A 19,473-nucleotide genomic window follows, 5' to 3' on the forward strand; every position below is an offset into this window, starting at 1 on the left:
CAAATACCATTGATATAACATGTTTTGATATCCCTCCCAAACGTCTTAATGTAGTTGGATTTCTTTGAATATTTTTTTTTACATCCACCTTTATTCAGGGGTGAAAGTATATATTTCATTTCTTAACTGGTACGGTACTCCGTGTGTGTGTGTGTGTGTGTGTGTGTGTGTGTGTGTAATAGCTTAGGTGTAATCATAGAATTACATATAGTATCCCTATTCATTTCATATGATCTCTTTGGGCCTAGTAGGCTTACCGTAATTTCCGGACTATAAGCCGCAACTTTTTTCCCAGGCTTTGAACGTCGCGGCTTAAACAATGACGTGGTTTTTTGGTGGCATGAAGCTTTCATTAGACCAATGAAATTTCCGAACGGGTTAAGGTCAAACATCTTTTTTGTTTACTGTTTAGATTAAATCGAGCGGTCTCAAACTTCCCATCATTCTGATTACGGTAGTCATTTTGTCACCCTGATTCCTGGGGGTACAACTAAGAATTTGCAGCCACTCGACATCAGTGTAAATCGTGCATTTAAGGTGGCGCTCCGTGTTCAGCGGGAGGCTTGGATGACAAGTGGGGAGAAATCCTTCACTAAAACGGGCCGCATGCAAAGAGCAACTTATGGTCAAGTCTGCCAGTGGGTCCTGACAGCGTGGAGCATTGTCAAAAAATCCACTATCATCAACGGGTTTCGAAAGGCTGGACTGCTGCGTGTTGAAGAGGGCTCAGCGGGGGATTTGCCTCCGGATGAAAGTGACGAGAGCGACAATGAAAACGATCCAATATCGGATGAAGCAATTCTGAGGCTATTCAACTCCGACACCGAAGGAGATGGTTTCAGTGCACAGGAGGAGGAAGATGGTGACCAATGACTTTCTTGGTAGGCTACTGTTTACTGCTAATTTTTTTTATTTTTTGTTACAAGCCGTGTTTCATTAAAGCCTATTTATTTTTGTTACAAGCCATGTTTCGTTAAAGCCTGTGTAAAGTTGATTTGTTTCAATGTACCGGTAGGCACCTGCGGCTTATAGACGTGCGGCTTATTTATGTTCAAAATAATAATTTAAAAAAAATTCAGTGGGTGCGGCTTATATTCAGGTGCGCTTAATAGTCCTGAAATTACAGTAGTAATGAATTGTCATAACTTTTGACATGTATTACATTTTAATGTGGCATTAACACAACCAGCCATGATGTCTTCATCTGCTTGTCGAACAATCACTTGAAAAAGGTTCTCCTGTAGGCTACCCGTGCACGTTCGTCCACTCACAAAATAATCCCAGCATCCGAAACATTGCACTGTGCGCCCGCCATTTGATGAATGAAAAGGGCCTTCTGTTACAAAACACCTAAACGTGTATTGTAATTACATCCTGCGACGGTCATTAGACTACACATTAGACTACACGATGGATGCGTCCACTGCTGTCTGCGCACGTCTCTGTCTCGGCCACTCGTCTCCGCCTTGGCAAAATGGAAGTGTTCTCGTCGAACCACTATGTAACCCTCTTATTCTTTTCCATTGACTCCGTACCGGCTTACTTTCACCCCTGCCTTTTTATAAGGTGTTGTGTATAAAATCTAAGTTATTTAACAGTTTTTGTTGTTGTTGACTGTCTTGCAGGAGGCCCACCCGGACTACAGTGACATCTTGAAGGCAACGGTGGCCTTTAAGAGCTTGGTGGTAGGTACAGAACCCCTGTGGTTCCTCGTGCAATGTTAATGTTGGCATGGTCCATAGAGATGATCCACACGCATTGTGGAATCTTACTAGTCTATAGTAGCATCATCTATTCTATATTACTAACACACTACAGAGAGGGAGAGACAAGTCACTGAAAATGATCAGTGAGTACATATACATATACAATAATAGTTGAATATTAAACTGATTATGGCTGTAGGCAAATTATTAAATAGTCATGTTATCACGGTAAGGTGTTTATCCTAATCGGCGTAAGGTCAAAATCGAAGTAAGCATACGCCGATTAAAATACAATTTATTTGTTTGTTGTTGCAGTCTTTTGAATGATTAGGACATGTAAACGGCTTCATCAGCGTTCCAGCGGTGTATTTGATCTGTGCATGTGCCAGGACCAGTAGCGCAGAGCCTTCCTCTAACGCGCGAGTGAAGCGAGTTCAGAAAAACTGAAAATATGCATCTTAGAAATAGTTTTCGCATACAAACGTAGAATGTCTGGAACTCCGAATCAAAAAGCTTTCGCAAAAATAACATGGTCACTGTGGTAGAACTTTTTATTTTGATTGATTGGCGATTTTCTGCATTTCTCAAGTCCCATCAGGTAGCCTGATTTCAGATGTGTCCATGTAAACAGGATTATTAGGGACATCGTTATTCTTGCAAAGCATGTAAACGTTTTAAACAAACTATTATATTAACCTTATTATCCACAATAATCGCATTATTGTGTGCATATAACTGCGCTCGGTGTCTTCATGAAAGCACATTTTCAGTGCATGAAATTAAAAAGGCTTATCTGAAGATGGGTCAATGTTTTTTATATCAAGTTCTTATGTTGCCAAACTGAGGGGGAGGAGCATCACACGAGACAGCCTTGCATAAAAAAGGTCAAATAGGGGGTGCTTATGATACGCCCATCTCGGCGGTTTTAATGAAGAAAATATATTGCTTCCTGTGTAATATGTCCTCAGTGAAAAGCTTTTTCCTAAGGTGGGTTGTTACTGAAATAGCAGCACAGATTTTGAAGACAAGTGTTAGATGAGAGTCTATACAAGGTGTCTGTTGGAGAAATAGTTTGAGAGGCAGTTTCCACTGTGGCTGAGAGTACTGTAGTCCCTTGAGGTGTCTGTGTGAGGTGTGCTGGGGCGTGTGTTTGTGCTTCCCAAAGGTTAACTTGTTCTTTTGGGTCCGCCAGGCCTATTTACATACGCTCCTGCTCTTTATGTCTGAGTCAGAACTTGGTGGATGTTGCTTTGTCATTTTGTCTTTGTGAGAGGGGGAATCCCCCTTCTGGTCGCGTAAACTGTTCTCTGTAACTCGCCTTTGCGTGAGGCACAGTTATACCTGTTGCAGTAATGCCGTATCATGGACATTTTATATTACAGAGTTACTAGCTTTGCACTAGTGCAAATGCTTACTAACCCAGGCTTAAAATGGCTATCTTATTGTCTGTCTGTTTCCACCACACACGAACAGTGTCTCATATGCACTATACATTAATTGGCACATTACATTTACATTTTAGTCATTTAACAGACGCTCTTATCCAGAGCGACTTAGAGTAGTGAATGCATACATTTCATTTCATGCATTTAAAAAAAGAAAAAAGTGTGAAAAAAAATTGGTACTGGCCCCCCGTGGGAATCGAACCCACAACCCTGGCGTTGCACACACCATGCTGGCGTTGCAAACACCATGCTCTACCAACTGAGCCACAGGGAAGCCGCACCTCTCCCTCTCATTTCAGACCCAGTGTCAGGACCTGCGGAAGCGTAAGAACCTGGAACTACAGATCCTGTCAGAGCCAGTGAGAGGCTGGGAGGGAGACGGCATGAAGTCTCTGGGTCACGTGGCCTACATGTCCCAGGTGCACATGCAGAACGGGACCAATGAGGTGAGAGCAACAGATACAGGTGTCTTTATATGCTGAACTAAGATATGCTGAACTAAGATCAGTTTTAGGATTAGGGGCGGTAAGCTGATCATAGATTTGTGTGTAACGGTAACTATCCAGACGGAGCGCTACAGGCAACCTCCGAGAAGGTCAAAGTTCAAATGAACGACTCCAATGGCACCTTTCACAGCCATGTGGTTGAATGGATATTAATGTTTTGAGCAGCATTGAATGTGTGCTTGGGCAAAGCAAATAATGGGAAACGTGAGGTGGACCAGGTACTTTTTATGCTTGACAAACAGGAAGTAAAATTGTTGCTTGTTTGTTCACTCACAGGCTTAGAATCGATCCAAGGACTTATTTCCCCTTTCAGAATTGTAATATTTCAGCACCTGACGACTTTATTCGGAGCAGATAAGTTTGTTTCCGTCCAACACGTTCTGGAGAAGAGTGCTATATTGTGATCACCACCGCCTCTCCCACATTAAGCCAATGTTATTCAAATATTTGAATTCATTATGAATCAGAAACCACAGACTGTAGAGTGAAAAGTCATCCCCCCTGTAGTGTGGTTTCTGTGTAGGGGGTCGAATATGAGGATCTGAGGGCTGAGGGGAACAAATGTCTGGCTTTGTTTTGGTCTTATTGAAGCACCAACCAACATCTATCTAACATCTTTCAAACAGATAACCTGTTTTCTTTACCTTTTTAAAGCTGCAATATGTAACTTTTTGGGCGACCTGACAATATTCACATAGAAATGTGAGTTACAAATCTTTCATTCTCATTGAAGGCAATTATAAGAAGTGGTAGATCTGTTCTATGTGCGCTTTTTCTATGCTTCCCTTTTTTTATGTTTAGTTTTTGCATCTTACTTTCGGTTTTGTAAACTAGCTTCAAACAGCTGAAAATACAATATTTTTGATTGTGTGAAAAAAATACTTTATTTCACAGCGGTTTAGATGGTACAATGATTTTCTACGGTATATTCGCTTGCTCTGTCACACAAACTGAAATTTGGCGAATGATTTAGAATTTTAGCAACCGGGAAATGGCAGAGCATTTTCTGCATAGTGCATCTTTAAGTTAGCTGAAATATGATTTGTGGATTCAAACTACGATATTTCTCCCCAAATATCATCGACGCAACGGATTTTTCACGTCCCGTTGCCAGAGTTCTCAGACACTCATCTCTGTCTGTGGGTGTCAGTGTGGGTGTCGGTGTGTGTATTTGACACCCAGCCATGTCTGATTCTTTCATGCCGTATCTGTGTTAAATGTGTGTTCTCCATAGGAGAAAGAGGAGCGCTATCTCATGATGTTTCCCAGTGTGCTGGTCATGCTGTCTGCTAGTCCGCGGATGAGCGGCTTCATATACCAGGTAACCTACAAGCACCAGATGTGCGCCCTCTGAATGTGTCCCAGGTGTTTCCCGAGTATCTGTGGCAGTGTGTCACCCCCTCTCCTCCTCTCTCTTTCCCGACAGGGAAGGCTGCCACTGACGGGCTCCACGGTCTCCAGACAGTCAGACGACACAGAGAACGGCCACTATGCCTTTGATATCACAGGTACAGTAAATGAATCTCAGAGGAGATGGAGAAAGACCGGAACACTCTGTAATCTGCGGCACAATTATTGAAAGGGCCGTATCATAACGCACAGGTCCTGTTGAGTAGATTTGAGGTCACGGGTCCATTATCATATTCCTATTACATCAGTGGGTTGTAGGCTATTAATGGTCGTTTGCGCCTCATTTAAGCATTCCTTTGATAAAAATAATATCAAGCTGCTTTGGCAGTCATTCTTATTCCAGTCCCTTCAGTACAAACTATGGCTGTGTAAACCTTGATTAATGTCTGGTTAAACGATTTTAAGACTTATGAAATTCACTGAGGGGGGAAAGGAAACGATACTAAGTGAGTTATGTGAACTATGGTGTTTATGTAATGCTATCATTTAACATGACAAGACTGCTGGGAGAACCACTCATCAGAGTTGTCTTATTTACTTGCCACTTGACGCATGATATGATATATGCCGAGTTCAAAACAACTGGAAACTCTGAAATAAACAAGCTCAGACTGGGGAAAATTTTATTTGATCCAACTCGGAATTCCAACTCTGGGACTCGGGCCTCTTTCTAAGAGCTCCAACTTTCCGACCTGAAAATCACTGACGTCATGATTTGACCTCGTATTTTTCAGAGTTGCCAGTGGTTTTGTACTGAGGCTTACTTTTTTTGTAACCATGACACCATGATCCAGTTTGTCATCCAGTCACGACACTGTGCCATGGTGGGCGTTTATGATTCATGTCAGACTTGTGGGCTTTAATGAAACATCTCGCTAACAAAGTGTTACCCGTACCTAACTTTAGGTAGTTTAGCCTGGAACTTCCCAGCAACACGTGTGTGTGTGTGTGTGTGTGTGTGTGTGTGTGTGTGTGTGTGTGTGTGTGTGTGTGTGTTTTGCAGGGAGCATGTTTGATCGTGTCACAGTGTTCTGCAGTAACCCCCAGGAACTGCAGGACTGGCTGGACCATCTCAATGCCTACACCAAAGGCGGAAGCCCTGTGGGCACCATAATCAGGGTAAATACATGACTCACACACGCAAGGAGAGCACACTGCATTATTTATTGTTTCAAAGATACAGGAAGTGCTGTTGTGTGTAGAGAATGTACACTAAACAAAATGGTGTATTTCCCTTTAGACATGGCCAGTGGTGTGACAACATGCACATCAGTCCACACGTAGCTAGAACTCGCATTGCACTGAACTATGAACTACCACTGCACTTCACACATGGCTGGCACTTGCATTAAACTTCCATTGAACCTCACACATCCCCTCTTCCTGACTGTGGCTTATCTCTGTGTATGGATGATATAGAACGAGGGGGGGAAACCGGTCAGTATGGTGGGGACTCCCACTCACCAGTCCCACCTGCCCATCTTCAGCACCCCCAGCCAGGCCAACCGGGGACCACTGGAGCCCCCCAAGACCACCAAACCCTGGTCCCTGAGCTGCCTGCGTCCTGCCCCGCCCCTCAAGCCCTCTGCTGCACTGGGCTACAAGGAGGTAGGCCAACCCAGATTTATAGTCCATTTATCTCTGGGTTCTTCACTCTTGATTCTGGAGAGCTGCAGTGTGTGCAGCTCTCTAGCCCAGCACTAACCCTCCAGATTGTTCTTATCGAGGTCTGGATGAATAGTTGGTTACTTGAATCAGGATGTTGGGCTGGGCTAGGACAAACGCCTGCATACACTAGGTTTCTTCAGGAGCTGGGGTACAGAACACTGCTTTACGTCTCACAGTAACTTCACTCTAATAGGACTATGGAAAAACCCTCTGGGATATAGCTCTGTTTGTGTGGACAGAGCGCTTAGCGGATGAGTAGGCAAACGGTGCTCCTGGAAGCTATAGGATGACTGTGTAGTGGGGAGTGTATTCGTGTTAAGTAACTTTTACATTTTAGTCATTTAGCAGACGCTCTTATCCAGAGCGACTTACAGTAGTGAATGCATACATTTTTTTTTCTCTGTACTGGTCCCCCGTGGGAATCAAACCCACAACCCTGGCGTTGCAAACACCATGCTCTACCAACTGAGCCACACGGGACCCAGCCACACGGTAACCACATTCGTTCTCGTAAAGACTTGTCTTTGAGTGGTGTTTGACCTGGTGGTCGGCTACACCGGATACAGCTGTGGTCATTGTGAGATGAGGGTGAGCTAGAATGATCAGGTGTTAAAGTTCTCTCTAGTTCATTCCATTTCCATTTATTTAGCCAGAATAGTCATTTTTATTAAAAATTGTTATAGTTTTGTGAGTCCTGACATCCATAAAAAAAAAAAACGGACAAAAGACGTTACATACATGCAATAACCAAAAATTGGTTATGTGTGGTGCGCTTGAGTGCGACAGTTCATCACTGAAAATTACCCACCATGCTCTCTGCCCCCGGGGTTAAAGCAGCTAATAACTGGGTGTCCTTCTCTACCCTTTTGGAGAATACATCCATCTCCCCTTTAACTCTCTCCTCTACCCTGTTATATTTTCATCTATTTTCTTCACACTACGGGGGGTGGGGTACTGAAATGTTCATCTACTTCTATCAAAATTCTCAAATAAAATTCTTATGCACCTCTCTCTCTCTCTCTCTCTCTCTCTCTCTCCCTCCCCCCAAACTGGCTTCTATAGAGAATGTCTTATATATTGAAGGTAAGGCTAGATCTATCTATCTCTCTCTTACTGTGTGGATATGTGTGTGTGCGCGCCCTTGTGCTGAAGTGGCAACACATTGCTCTGTTTTCCTCTTCCTCTGCTGTAAGCTGTTGGTTTCCTGTGTTCTCTGCTGCCTTGTCTGTCTTTTATCCCCCGTAGTCACCCAAAACCTCTGGCAGACGGTCTACCTGAGATCTCTATCTGTTTTCTAGGTAACGACAAAGCCTGATTTCTAGGTAACAGAAAGCCATACTTGTACAAGTGGAATTTGACGCAGAAACACTCATTCCCTTAGCTTTAAAAAAATAATCATGGTGAATTTGTCATAGGCTTTCATTTGAAAATGTGAACAATATAGTCGTGTTTTTTTAAAGTCTGTTAGGGGCTGTATTGAACTGGACACGTGCATAAATTCATTGATTTACTGTACATGCTATTTACTGTTGTGTGCATGCTTTATTTTCAATATGGCAGCTTCTTGTTGCACTTTGCCAGGTATGTGATGAAATAAGCATGAATAAATGCCATTATTTAAATATAATGCCAAGAAAGCAAATTTCCAGGTTTTAAAATAGAATTGTTTACAAATGAAAGGATTACATTGAATTATTCATTGTTTCAATGAGGATCTTCATCTTTGGCTCGTTACGGGTGAAGGGGATCCATTTTAGGTGACGCGATGACATCATAGGCCACACGGTTTGTTCCAAGTGTGTGACGCGTGTGCTGGAAAATCACGTTAATTAATGACTCAGAGAGGACCATTTTTTTGTTTTTAAAAGTAAACTGTTTAAAATGACACCAGGGTCATGTTCATTAGCCACCAAATGGAAGAAACCTGACTGAAAGAGGGAGTGATACTTAGACTTGTCCAATAAGAAACACACATTTTCTTTTCATGTTGCGTGTCCTACTGAACACGACCCAGGTTTCTTTGGTTATTACCGTCCCATGCTTATGCAATATGTAAGACTTTGTCGACCTTGTTTGTTTTTGTCCACGGTGGCAATGTGTGTTACTGTATGCTTGCAGTTACCGTGGTCTTTTTCCCCTGGCTTGACGACGTTTGTCACTGTGTACTCTACCCTGCTAACACTTCTCCCCGACTCCTACAGGACTCCGGTAAAAGTCCGAGGCCCATTAAGAAGTTCCTCCCGAAACGCAAAACGGACCGAAAACCTTCCGACGATGAGTTCCTCCTGCGGAAAAGTAGGTTTGATCATTACACACTATTATGTATAATTTCCTAGTGTCCAAATGTGTTGCCACCTAGGAAAGCACAGATTCACACTCTGTGACAAATTCCACCCGCCGCCTAACCAATGACCAATTTCTAGCTCTGTGAATCAACACAATGTAATTCTCTGCATATTAGCTCAAACGTGTATCTCGTGGTTGATGGTAACTCGCAGTCGGTGCACCTTCTCAAGATGAGAGTTAAAGTCAGATACTCATCAAACACATCCAGCTTCTTCTTATTAGTGTTTAAAGTTGAACTCGTACCCAAATAATGTTGTTGACTCGTCCTAAACTCGTATTTGTGGCCAAAGTGTAAATAAGAGGGGGGGACACCACCTTGTATCTCAAACACACTGTTTCAAAAATGCTTTCTGTTTCCTGGTTTAACATGACGTAACGTTGGTTCTTTGGCTGAGCTGGCCAATTAGCTGTTTACTTGTTGTCATTAATATATTTTTTATGACCGGCATACACCCACACAATTCTGTTGTTTGGGTACGCCCACACCGTTCCAACACAGAAAAGCTGCTTTTTAATATGCTTAATTGCCATTTCTTGGAAGGAAAACTGTTTTGCTCATGTTATAATGAAATAAAGGTCATATTTCATAGACATCTGGAAACACTGGACAGTAACTTTAAATTGCATGGAATGATGAGAGGGAAATGGTAGCATAAACCCATAGCGATGCTGCAGCTAAATCTGTTGGACCTGACTGTCAGTGGAATGTTGAAGGTTTGAATATAAAGTCAGTTGTGGTTCAGAAGGCACCTGACCTATTGTTCCCCTGCGTGCCTTTGATTGACAGGTACAGCTGCTCTGGAGGAGGATGCACAGATTCTGAAGGTGATCGAGTCCTACTGCACAGGGGCCAGCCTGCATCAGAACAACACAGGTGAGACGAAGGATAGTGTGTGTGTGTGTTCGAGCACACGCCACCGTGTTTGTATGTGTCTGTGTGATTGATGTCTTTTTTTCAACCTGTCAATCAAAAAAATATATAGTTGAAGTCGGAAGTTTACATACACTTAGGTTGGAGTCATTAAAACTCGTTTTTCAACCACTCCACAAATTTCTTGTTTAACAAACTATAGTTTTGGCAAGTCGGTTAGGACATCTACTTTGTGCATGACACAAGTAATTTTTCCAACATTTGTTTACAGACAGATTATTTCACTTATAATTCACTGTATCACAATTCCAGTGGGTCAGAAGTTTAAATACACTAAGTTGACTGTGCCTTTAAACAGCTTGGAAAATGACAGAAAATGTCATGGCTTTAGAAGCTTCTGATAGGCTAATTGACATAATTTGAGTCAATTGGAAGTGTACCTGTGGATGTATTTCAAGGCCTACCTTCAAACTCAGTGCCTCTTTGCTTGACATCATGGGAAAATGAAAAGAAATCAGCCAAGACCTCAGAAAAATAATTGTAGACCTCCACAAGTCTGGTTCAGGCATTTGGAAATTGCTCCCAAGAAAGAAGGTACCAACATTCATCTGTACAAACAAAAGTACGCAAGTATAAACACCATGGGACCACGCAGCCTTCATACCGCTCAGGAAGGAGATGCATTCTGTCTCCTAGAGATGAACGTACTTTGGTGCGAACAGTACAAATCAATCCCAGAACAACAGCAAAGGACCTTGTGAAGATGCTGGAGGAAACGGGTACAAAAGTATCTATATCCACAGTAAAACGAGTCCTATACCGACATAACCTGAAAGGCCACTCAGAATGGAAGAAGCCACTGCTCCAAAACCGCCATAAAAAAGGCAGACTACGGTTTGCAACTGCACATGGGGACAAAGATCGTACTTATTGGAGAAATGTCCTCTGGTCTGATGAAACAAAAATAAAGTCTTTGGCCATAATGACCATCGTTATGTTTGGAGGAAAAAGGGGGATGCTTGCAAGCCAAAGAACACCATCCCAACCGTGAAGCACGGGGGTGGCAGCATCATGTTGTGGGGGTGCTTTGCTGCAGGAGGAACTGGTGCACTTCACAAAATAGATGGCATCATGAGGTGGGACAATTATGTGGATATATTGAAGCAACATTTCAAGACATCAGTCAGGAAGTTAAAGCTTGGTCGCAAATGGATCTTCCAAATGGACAATGACCCCAAGCATACTTCCAAAGTTGTGGCAAAATGGCTTAAGGACAACAAAGTCAAGGTATTGGAGTGGACATCACAAAGCCCTGACCTCAATCCTATAGAAAATTGGTGGGCAGAACTGAAAAAGCGTGTGTGAGCAAGGAGGCCTACAAACCTGACTCAGTTACACCAGCTCTGTCAGGAGGAATTGGCCAAAATTCACCCAACTTATTGTGGGAAGCTTGTGGAAGGCTACCCAAAACATTTGACCCAAGTTAAACAATTTAAAGACAGTGCTACCAAGTACTAATTGAGTGTATGTAAACTTCTGATCCACTGGGAATGTGATGAAAGAAATAAAAGCTGAATTAAATCATTCTCTCTACTATTATTCTGAAATTTCACATTCTTAAAATAAAGTGGTGATCCTAACTGACCTAAGACAGGGAATTTTTACTTCGATTAAATGTCAGGATTTGTGAAAAACTGAGTTTAAATGTATTTGGCTAAGGTGTATGTAAACTTCCGACTTCAACTGTATATATATATTTGTCACATGCGCCGAATACAACCGGTGTAGACCTTACCGTGAAATGCTGACTTACAAGCCCTTAACTTTTATTTATTTATTTATTTATTTATTTATTGAACTGCATTGTTGGTTAAGAAAATATTTACTAAATACATTTAAGCAAAAAAATGTAATTAAAAAGTAACACAATAAAATTAACGAAGCTATGTACAGGGGGTGCTGGTATCGAGTCAGTGTGTGGGGGTACAGGTTAGTCGAGGAAATTTGTACATGTAGGTAGGGGTAAAGTGACTATGCATAGATCATAAACGGTGAGCAGCAGCTGTGTGAAAGCAAAGGGGGGAGGGGGTGTTAATGTAAATAATCTGGGTGGCCATTTGATTATGGCTTGGGGGTAGAAGCTTTTAAGGAGCCTTTTGGACATAGACTTGGTGCTCCGCTATCGCTTGCCCTAAAGTAGCAGCGATAAATCTATGACCTGGTTGACTGGAGTTTTTGACAATAGTTTATAGGTCCTGGATGGCAGGAAGCTTGGCCCCAGTGATGTATTGGGCCGCACGAACTACCCTCTCTAGCACATTATGGTTAGATGCCGAGCAGTTGCCATGCCGAGCAGTTGCCATACCAGGCAACCGGTCAGAATGCTCTCGATGGTGCAGCTGTATAATTTTTTGAGGATCTGGGGACCCATGCCAAATCTCTCCTGAGGGAGAAAAGGCGTTGTTGTGCCCTCTTCACGACGGTCTTGATGTGTTTGGACCGTGATAGTTTGTTGGTAATATGGACACCAAGGACCTGCTACACTACAGGACCCGCTCCACTACAGCCCCGTCCATGTGAATGGGGGCGTGTTCAGCCCTCCTTTTCCTGTGTTCCACGATCAGCTCCTTTGTCTTGCTCATGTTGGAGAGGTTGTTGTCCTGGCACCACACTGCCAGGTCTCTGACCTCCTCCCTATAGGCTGTCTCATCGTTGTTGGTGATCAGGCCTACCACTGTTGTCGTCAGCAAACTTAATGATGGTGTTGGAGTCGTGCTTGGCCACGCAGTCATAGATGAACAGGGAGTACAGGGGGGACTAAGCACGCACGCCTAAGGGGCCCCCGTGTTAAAGATCAGCGTGGCAGATGTGTTGTTGCCTACCCTTGCCACCTGGGGGCGGCCCATCATGGAAGTCCAGGATCCAGTTGCAGAGGGAGGTGTTTAGTCCCAGCGTCCTTAGTTTAGTGATGAGCTTTGTGGGCACTATGGTGTTTGACTACAGCTCAGTGTCCATGAACAGCATTCTCACATAGGTGTTCCTCAGGTTTAGGTAGGTTACTTTCTAAATGTAATCAGATACAGTTACTAGTTACCTGTCCAAAATTGTAATCAGTAACGTAACGTTTGGATTACCCAAACTCAGTAACGTAATCTGATTACGTTCAGTTACTTTACTTTCCCCTTAAGAGGCATTAGAAGAAGACAATGTATGTTACCAATTGAACAACATCTATTGCAGGATAAAACAATGTTAAAGTTTACATAGCTGGCTATATATGGATGTTAAATTTGACTTTATGGGTTGGTTATGTAGGCTTCTTCTAACCCATCGCCTTCTACTACATATAGTAATACGATTAAGTTAGACTTTGGTTTTTAATGTAAAGATCTATCAGAATTCCAGTCATTCCAATAAATGTTATACCCCTTGATCTTCAAGAATAGGACTTGGAAATATGGAAGTATAGATTACCCAAAGTTTTTGGGTTATGCTGAGGTAAATCAATAAGGAGTTTGATCCATCAAACACATTTGGTGTGTCATCATAGTGGTCTCTGACTTGTGGTCAGACACGCTCAGGTGGAACAAACTTATACTTGCGCCTTTTTTCAATGTTGATTGGAATGTCATTGAGAAAACAGAGAAGTGTCAAAGATTTTTTTCAAACATCCTTTCTGAATTTAAAAGTAATCCTCGACGTATTCTAGTTTTTCAAAAGTATCTGTAATCTGATTACAACTTTTTTGCTGGTAACGTAACGGTTACTGTTTTTGTTGTTGTTTGTAATCCCTTACATGTAACAGATTGTGTAATCAGTTACTCCTCAATCCTGGTGTTCCTTTTGTCCAGGTGGGAAAGGGCAGTGTGGAGTGCGATTGAGATTGCTTCATCTGTGGATCTGTTGGGGTGGTATGCGAATTGGAGTGGGTCTAGGGTTTCTGGGATGATGGTGTTAATGTGAGCCATGACCAGCCTTTCAAAGCACTTCATGGCTACTGACGTGAGTGCTATGTGGCGGTAGTCATTTAGGCAGGTTACCTTCACTTTCTTGGGCACATGGACTATGGTGGTCTGCATGAAACATGTAGGTATTACAGACTCGGTCAGAGAGAGGTTGAAAATGTCAGTGAAGACACTTCCCAGTTGGTCTGCGCATGTTTTGATTTCACATCCTGGTAATCCGTCTGGCCCCGCGGCCTTGTGAATGTTGACCTGTTTAAAGGTCTTGCTCACATCTACTACGTAGAGCATGATCACAAATTTGTCCAGAACAGCTGGTGCACTCATGCATGCTTCAGTGTTGCAGTAACTTACCTCGAAGCGAGCATAAAAGGCATTTAGCTAGTCTGGTAGGCTCGCGTAATACGTGTGTGTGTGTGTGTGTGATACAGACAGTTTTCTTCAACACGTCCAAGATGTGTGTGTGTACCGCACCTTTTAATGGCCGATAGATAGACATGGCAATGACAAAGGCTTACTCGTGTGTGTGTGTGTGTGTGTGTGTATTATTGTGTGTATCTGCAGCGGTGAGGAAAGATTCTGTCCCTCAGGTCCTGCTGCCGGAGGAAGAGAAGATGATGGTGGAAGAGATGAAGAACAACGGTCAGACCATCATAGAGGAAAAGTAAGACTGCCATCACTCAGGAGAATAGACTCTTATAAGGCCATTCCATTACTGTGTATGCACATGGATCTGCAGTTAGTTATCGTTCAGCCGGTCGTTTCAAAACATCTAATCCGAAGCTTTTTCAAGGATGCTGTAGGACACTAGTATTTTATTTCTCAGTTAAAATTGAGAAATGAATGTCTTTACGTGATGACCTTGAAGTGTTGGCGAAACAGGGGTTTTGTCTTGAACGTTGAATAGCAATAAATTGTGGTCAACATTGAAAAGCATGAAATTGGGACTTTAATATTTGTGAAATTATGTTCAACTACCTCGAACACTCAAATTCCAAAGCCTTTATCATATTGTACATATTGTAACATGAAAATAATATGCTATTGTCTGGCTTTCTGATAACCTTTTGTTTCTTGACTTGCAGGAGTCTGGTTGATGCGGTGTACGCTTTAAAGGATGAGGTCCATGAATTAAAGAAGGTAAAATAACTGTTGATTTAAAACTCACTCTGACACATTTAAAGTCTGACAAGCCATTTTGTTCAGTAGTGTTGGTGTTGTGGTTTGTGGGTGCGTGCTTGTCTATCTGCAGGTACATGTTTTGTGATTGTGGGTTCCTGCTTGTAGGTGTGTGTGAATGCGTGTGTTTTCACGTCTTTGCTGAGGTTCAATGGATATTTGTGTATGTGTCTCGCCAGGAGAGTAAGTGGATCAAGCAATGTCTGGAGGATGAGCAGAAGTCTCGTAAGGAGCTGGAGAGAGTGGTCAGGAAGCTGGCCAAGCAGAAGAACGACTGTGCCTGGGAGGATGGAGACCACTGAACAACCCCACACACCTATCCATTTACCTATCCCGCATATGTGTGTGTGTGAGTGAGTGAGCAGTGTGTGACTGTGTGCAGTGTGTCCATGCTTCCATCTCTACAACACAGAAGGGTTGGATTAATTTAGCTGGACTCTGGTTGGAACAACTCTCTGTTCTGATATTTGGCCTCACATGCTGAACTATTCATTATCTGTCTTCCTGATCCAACCCTGTTGGAGGATTTTAAAGTCATGACCATGGGTCTTACTCAAGCACCCGGAAAAGCTAACTGAGACCAATGGGAGGGAAATAAACAGAATCGAAAATTCTGATTGGTTGCATCCCTTCTGCTGCCACTGTAATTGGTCAACTCTGATGGAACCATTTTGGACAAAGGATAAATAACTAGTACTGCAGTGTCACCAGCTGCGTTGCCACTCTGGACTACTGTGTCTACATTTCAATAGGAAATCTAATGGGTGCGAGAAGCCTTCTTTAGGTACAATGGGAATTTTCTTGCATGCACTTGTTTCAGCGGGAGAGCGACTCCCTCCACCATAACTAGGGCTCATCTGTCCCACTCTACATCTGTTACAGCATTGTTTGTCGTTTGTTTGTTTAGTTTAGTGTTGAGGACACCCCCGCAGCCTTGTGGGAAAAGAGAGAAGCTTGCATCGAGCTTTAGTGAACACGATTGGCATTTTGCGATTGCACATTCTAGACGTGAGACTCTGCATCTCCAAGATATTTTGTAGGCTTTAGCTTTTCATTTCAGATAGGTGAGACCTTTCCATAGACTATCAAAACGGTCTTCTAGCTCATGGAGAGTGGATTTCAAAACTGCTCCAAGCTGGTATTCATTTTATCGAATAAGGTCCTTGACTGTGTACCTTACAATCTGCATGGATGTACAGTGTTTCTAAGATAGTATTACGCATTAGACATGCTAATCAATATATAGTCCAAGCTATCAGGGATATAGATATTTATAAACTGGGTGGTCCGAGCCCTGAAGTGCTGATTGGCTGACAGCCGTGGTATATCAGACCGTATATCACGGGTATGAGATTTATTTTTACTGCTCTAATTACATTGGTAGGCAGTTTATAATAGCAATAAGGCACATTTGGGGTTTGTGGTATATGGCCAATATACCACGGCTAAGGGCTGTATCCAGGCGTGGCGTCGTGCTAAGAACAGCCATTAGCCGTGGTATAGTGGCCATACACCCCACCCCCTCGTGCCTTATTTCTTAAAAGTGTATTGTGTATAGAATACACACATACTTTCTTACCGAAACAAAATACAAATAACAATATACAAATAACAATTCAATACATGTACTAATAATTCATAGCTTTGCTTTGTTCGGGGGTTAAATAATATATATTGCTTATTTATTTTCCATTAAAACATTTAATTGTGTAGAAAAGTGTATGTATATGGTACTGGGAACCCACTTGGGGCGGTCGTTATGGGTTTCTGCCTTTTTTTAAAACTGGGCTGGAATTCAATCCAACCCGCACTGCAGAAACCACCTCTACAGAATGTTAACCTTGTTCTGGTGCTAAGGGGAAAAAAGTTTTTAAGTGATCTTATTTATTGGACATTGTCCTTTGTTCATTGGGGAAGACAAAACAACCCAGTTTGATTTTTCAGAATTTGGTACTACAGGAACATTCTTATTTGTATGTAGTAGGCTATTTCCCACATTGTGAGTTTGGTAGAAATTCCCGAGTCTCATTACATTTAACATCAGTGTTCTGGGCCCGTATTCACAAAGCATCATAGAGTAGGAGTGCTGATCTATAATCAAGCCCCTCCTGTCCGTATGATCACATTAATTATGATCTAAAAGGGGGAAAAAATGATCCGAGATCAGCACTTCTATTCTCAGACGCATTAGGAATACCGGTCTGGTCTCATAGTCATTATCATGCTTCCTTCCCATATTGGAGCTAATCCAGGCAGATGGAAAGATGTCCCTACTTTGATTGTGCTGTTGGAGAGTGTATAGAATGAGACAGTGTGAGTAGTGTAGGAGAGGAAGTCATCAAGTGCCTCCTGATCCTCTTTACGATGAAGGGATAAATTAAGTGACAGGGATTAAATGGGTTTTCTAGCAAATTTCCCAGGTTGGTTTTTATGTCATGTTTTCACATTTCAATGCGTCTGATGGCACTGGTTAGATGTTCATGGGGACAGGTAAGGGTATTATAACAATTCAATGTGGATTTGGACTTTGGTGCCTTATGGCAGGGTTTCCCAAAATCTGTCATAGGGCCCCCCCTTGGTGCACATTTATTTTTTTTACCCGAGCATTACACAGCTAATTCAAATAACCATTTGATTATTTGAATCCGCTGTGTAGTGCTAGGGCAAAAAAACGAAACGTGCACCCAGGGGGAGCCCCAGGACCGAGTTTGGGAATCCCTGCCTTGTGTCAAGGCCTTAGGTGAGAAATGATTCATTGCAATCACAGCACTTCATCCCAGGATTATATGTAGTGCATACACTGTAACACCTGATGCCAACCTCCTACTGCACTGCAGAGCAATAGTAACAGTAAAAAAGTTGCAATAAGTTACTGCTTCAGTTTGACTGTTTTACTTTACAGCAGGGTTCCCCAACTGGGTTATTTTGGCCCCCCCAAGTATTTTTTATTATTCAAATTTTCATTGTTGTACATAAGACTGTAAAAACACCATGAAATCAGCACCAATTGATAAACATTTTAGATATCTGTTCCCAAGTATTCTCACGTATAATAGAGACCTGTGATCGTATACAAATGTAAGGTTTTAAATTATGTTTTGGTTAAATATTATATCTGTTTGGGCTTCTTACGGTCAATTTGCAGTCTAAACATTATTTGTAAGTAAGTTCAGGCCCCCCCCAACCAGACACTCAAGAAAAAATCAGCCCCTGGCTGAATCTAGTCGATGATCCCTGCTTTACAGTGTCACTCTGAAACGGTCAGTTGGGCAAAGTAGGCCCAGGATGTATAAAGAAATAATGTGCAGTGATGACTCCTCCTTTGCCCCTTAACCAAAATGGGCCTGTCTCAGCAGTGTGTTCTCTTTAGTCAGGATGGACAGCAGCATACTGGAACACTCTGTTGTGTTCAGGTCCCACTGTCAATGTCAGCTCAGTTCTGCATGTTTTGTCACCTGTACAAATGTCATTCATTATCATTTGTTCATGTTTTATTGCTAAGATGATTATTATTATTATCGTTTATTATTATTATTACATCAATATTTGTATTGAATAGTTTTCATACAGTGTCTTATAATGTTTAATGCCTGAAAGCCTAAGTGAGCACTTGGAGGGATATAACCTATCCCATCCTGCTCATCCAGACTTGTCAGACTGCTCCACATGTATTGTTTAAAAAAAGTTATTCTATGCAAAAATATGACTGTTAGAAGTTATTGTAAGTCTTTTTTTTTTGTAGCGGCTGCATACTTTCATGTTATGCTTTCAGTATGCTCATTCTTTTAATAAAAATGTAACGCAAACCATAGTTTTATTAACAGTATTCATTCATGTTGTGAAAGTCCATTGTTAAGCCTATTCCACCACAACAGAGATCAACTGGCGACCCGTGGCTGATTTTATTTGGCCACCTAAAGTTTGCCGATAACTTTTTATTTTTATTCAAAAGTGTGTATATATATATATATGCATACAGTTGAAGTTTACAAACACCTAAGCCAAATATTTTTTAACTCAGTTTTTCCACAATTCCTGACATTTAATCCTAGTAAAAATTCCCTGTCTTAGGTCAGTTAGGATCACCACTTTATTTTAAGAATGTGAAATGTCAGAATAATAGAGAGAATAATTTTTCAGTTTTTATTTTATTTCACATTCCAAGTGGGTCAGAAGTTTACATACACAATTAGTATTTGGTAGCATTGCCTTTAAATTGTTTAACTTGAGTCAAACGCTTCCACAAGCTACCCACAATAACATTTTGGCCTGGTGTAACTGGTGTAACTGAGTCAGGATTGTAGGCCTCCTGGCTCGCTCATGCTTTTTCAGTTCTGCCCACCAATTTTCTATAGGATTGAGGTCAGGGCTTTGAGATGG

The 19,473-nt window shown here is 42.0% G+C and overlaps 1 protein-coding gene across 4 annotated transcripts in view; it reads left to right on the forward strand.

Annotated features, from left to right (window-relative positions):
• LOC106604746 (rho guanine nucleotide exchange factor 6) overlaps nt 1-18,904 on the forward strand; it is a 31,308-nt gene extending 12,404 nt beyond the window's left edge. For 3 of the 4 annotated variants that reach the window (XM_014199721.2, XM_045718127.1, XM_045718128.1), the window contains 12 exons: nt 1,626-1,685; nt 3,451-3,597; nt 4,892-4,978; nt 5,084-5,165; nt 6,071-6,186; nt 6,487-6,675; nt 7,798-7,818; nt 8,937-9,030; nt 9,869-9,955; nt 14,479-14,578; nt 15,000-15,054; nt 15,273-18,904. In XM_014199721.2, the coding sequence (XP_014055196.1) occupies nt 1,626-1,685; nt 3,451-3,597; nt 4,892-4,978; nt 5,084-5,165; nt 6,071-6,186; nt 6,487-6,675; nt 7,798-7,818; nt 8,937-9,030; nt 9,869-9,955; nt 14,479-14,578; nt 15,000-15,054; nt 15,273-15,395 (1,161 nt within the window). In that variant the 3' untranslated portion in view covers nt 15,396-18,904. The remainder of the gene's footprint in view (nt 1-1,625; nt 1,686-3,450; nt 3,598-4,891; nt 4,979-5,083; nt 5,166-6,070; nt 6,187-6,486; nt 6,676-7,797; nt 7,819-8,936; nt 9,031-9,868; nt 9,956-14,478; nt 14,579-14,999; nt 15,055-15,272) is intronic. The other variant, XM_014199722.2, reaches the window with a different exon arrangement.
• Nucleotides 18,905-19,473: the final 569 nt, after the last annotated feature.

Source organism: Salmo salar, chromosome ssa05, assembly GCF_905237065.1.
Source record: "Salmo salar chromosome ssa05, Ssal_v3.1, whole genome shotgun sequence".
In the NCBI taxonomy this organism is placed as follows: Eukaryota; Metazoa; Chordata; class Actinopteri; order Salmoniformes; family Salmonidae; genus Salmo; species Salmo salar.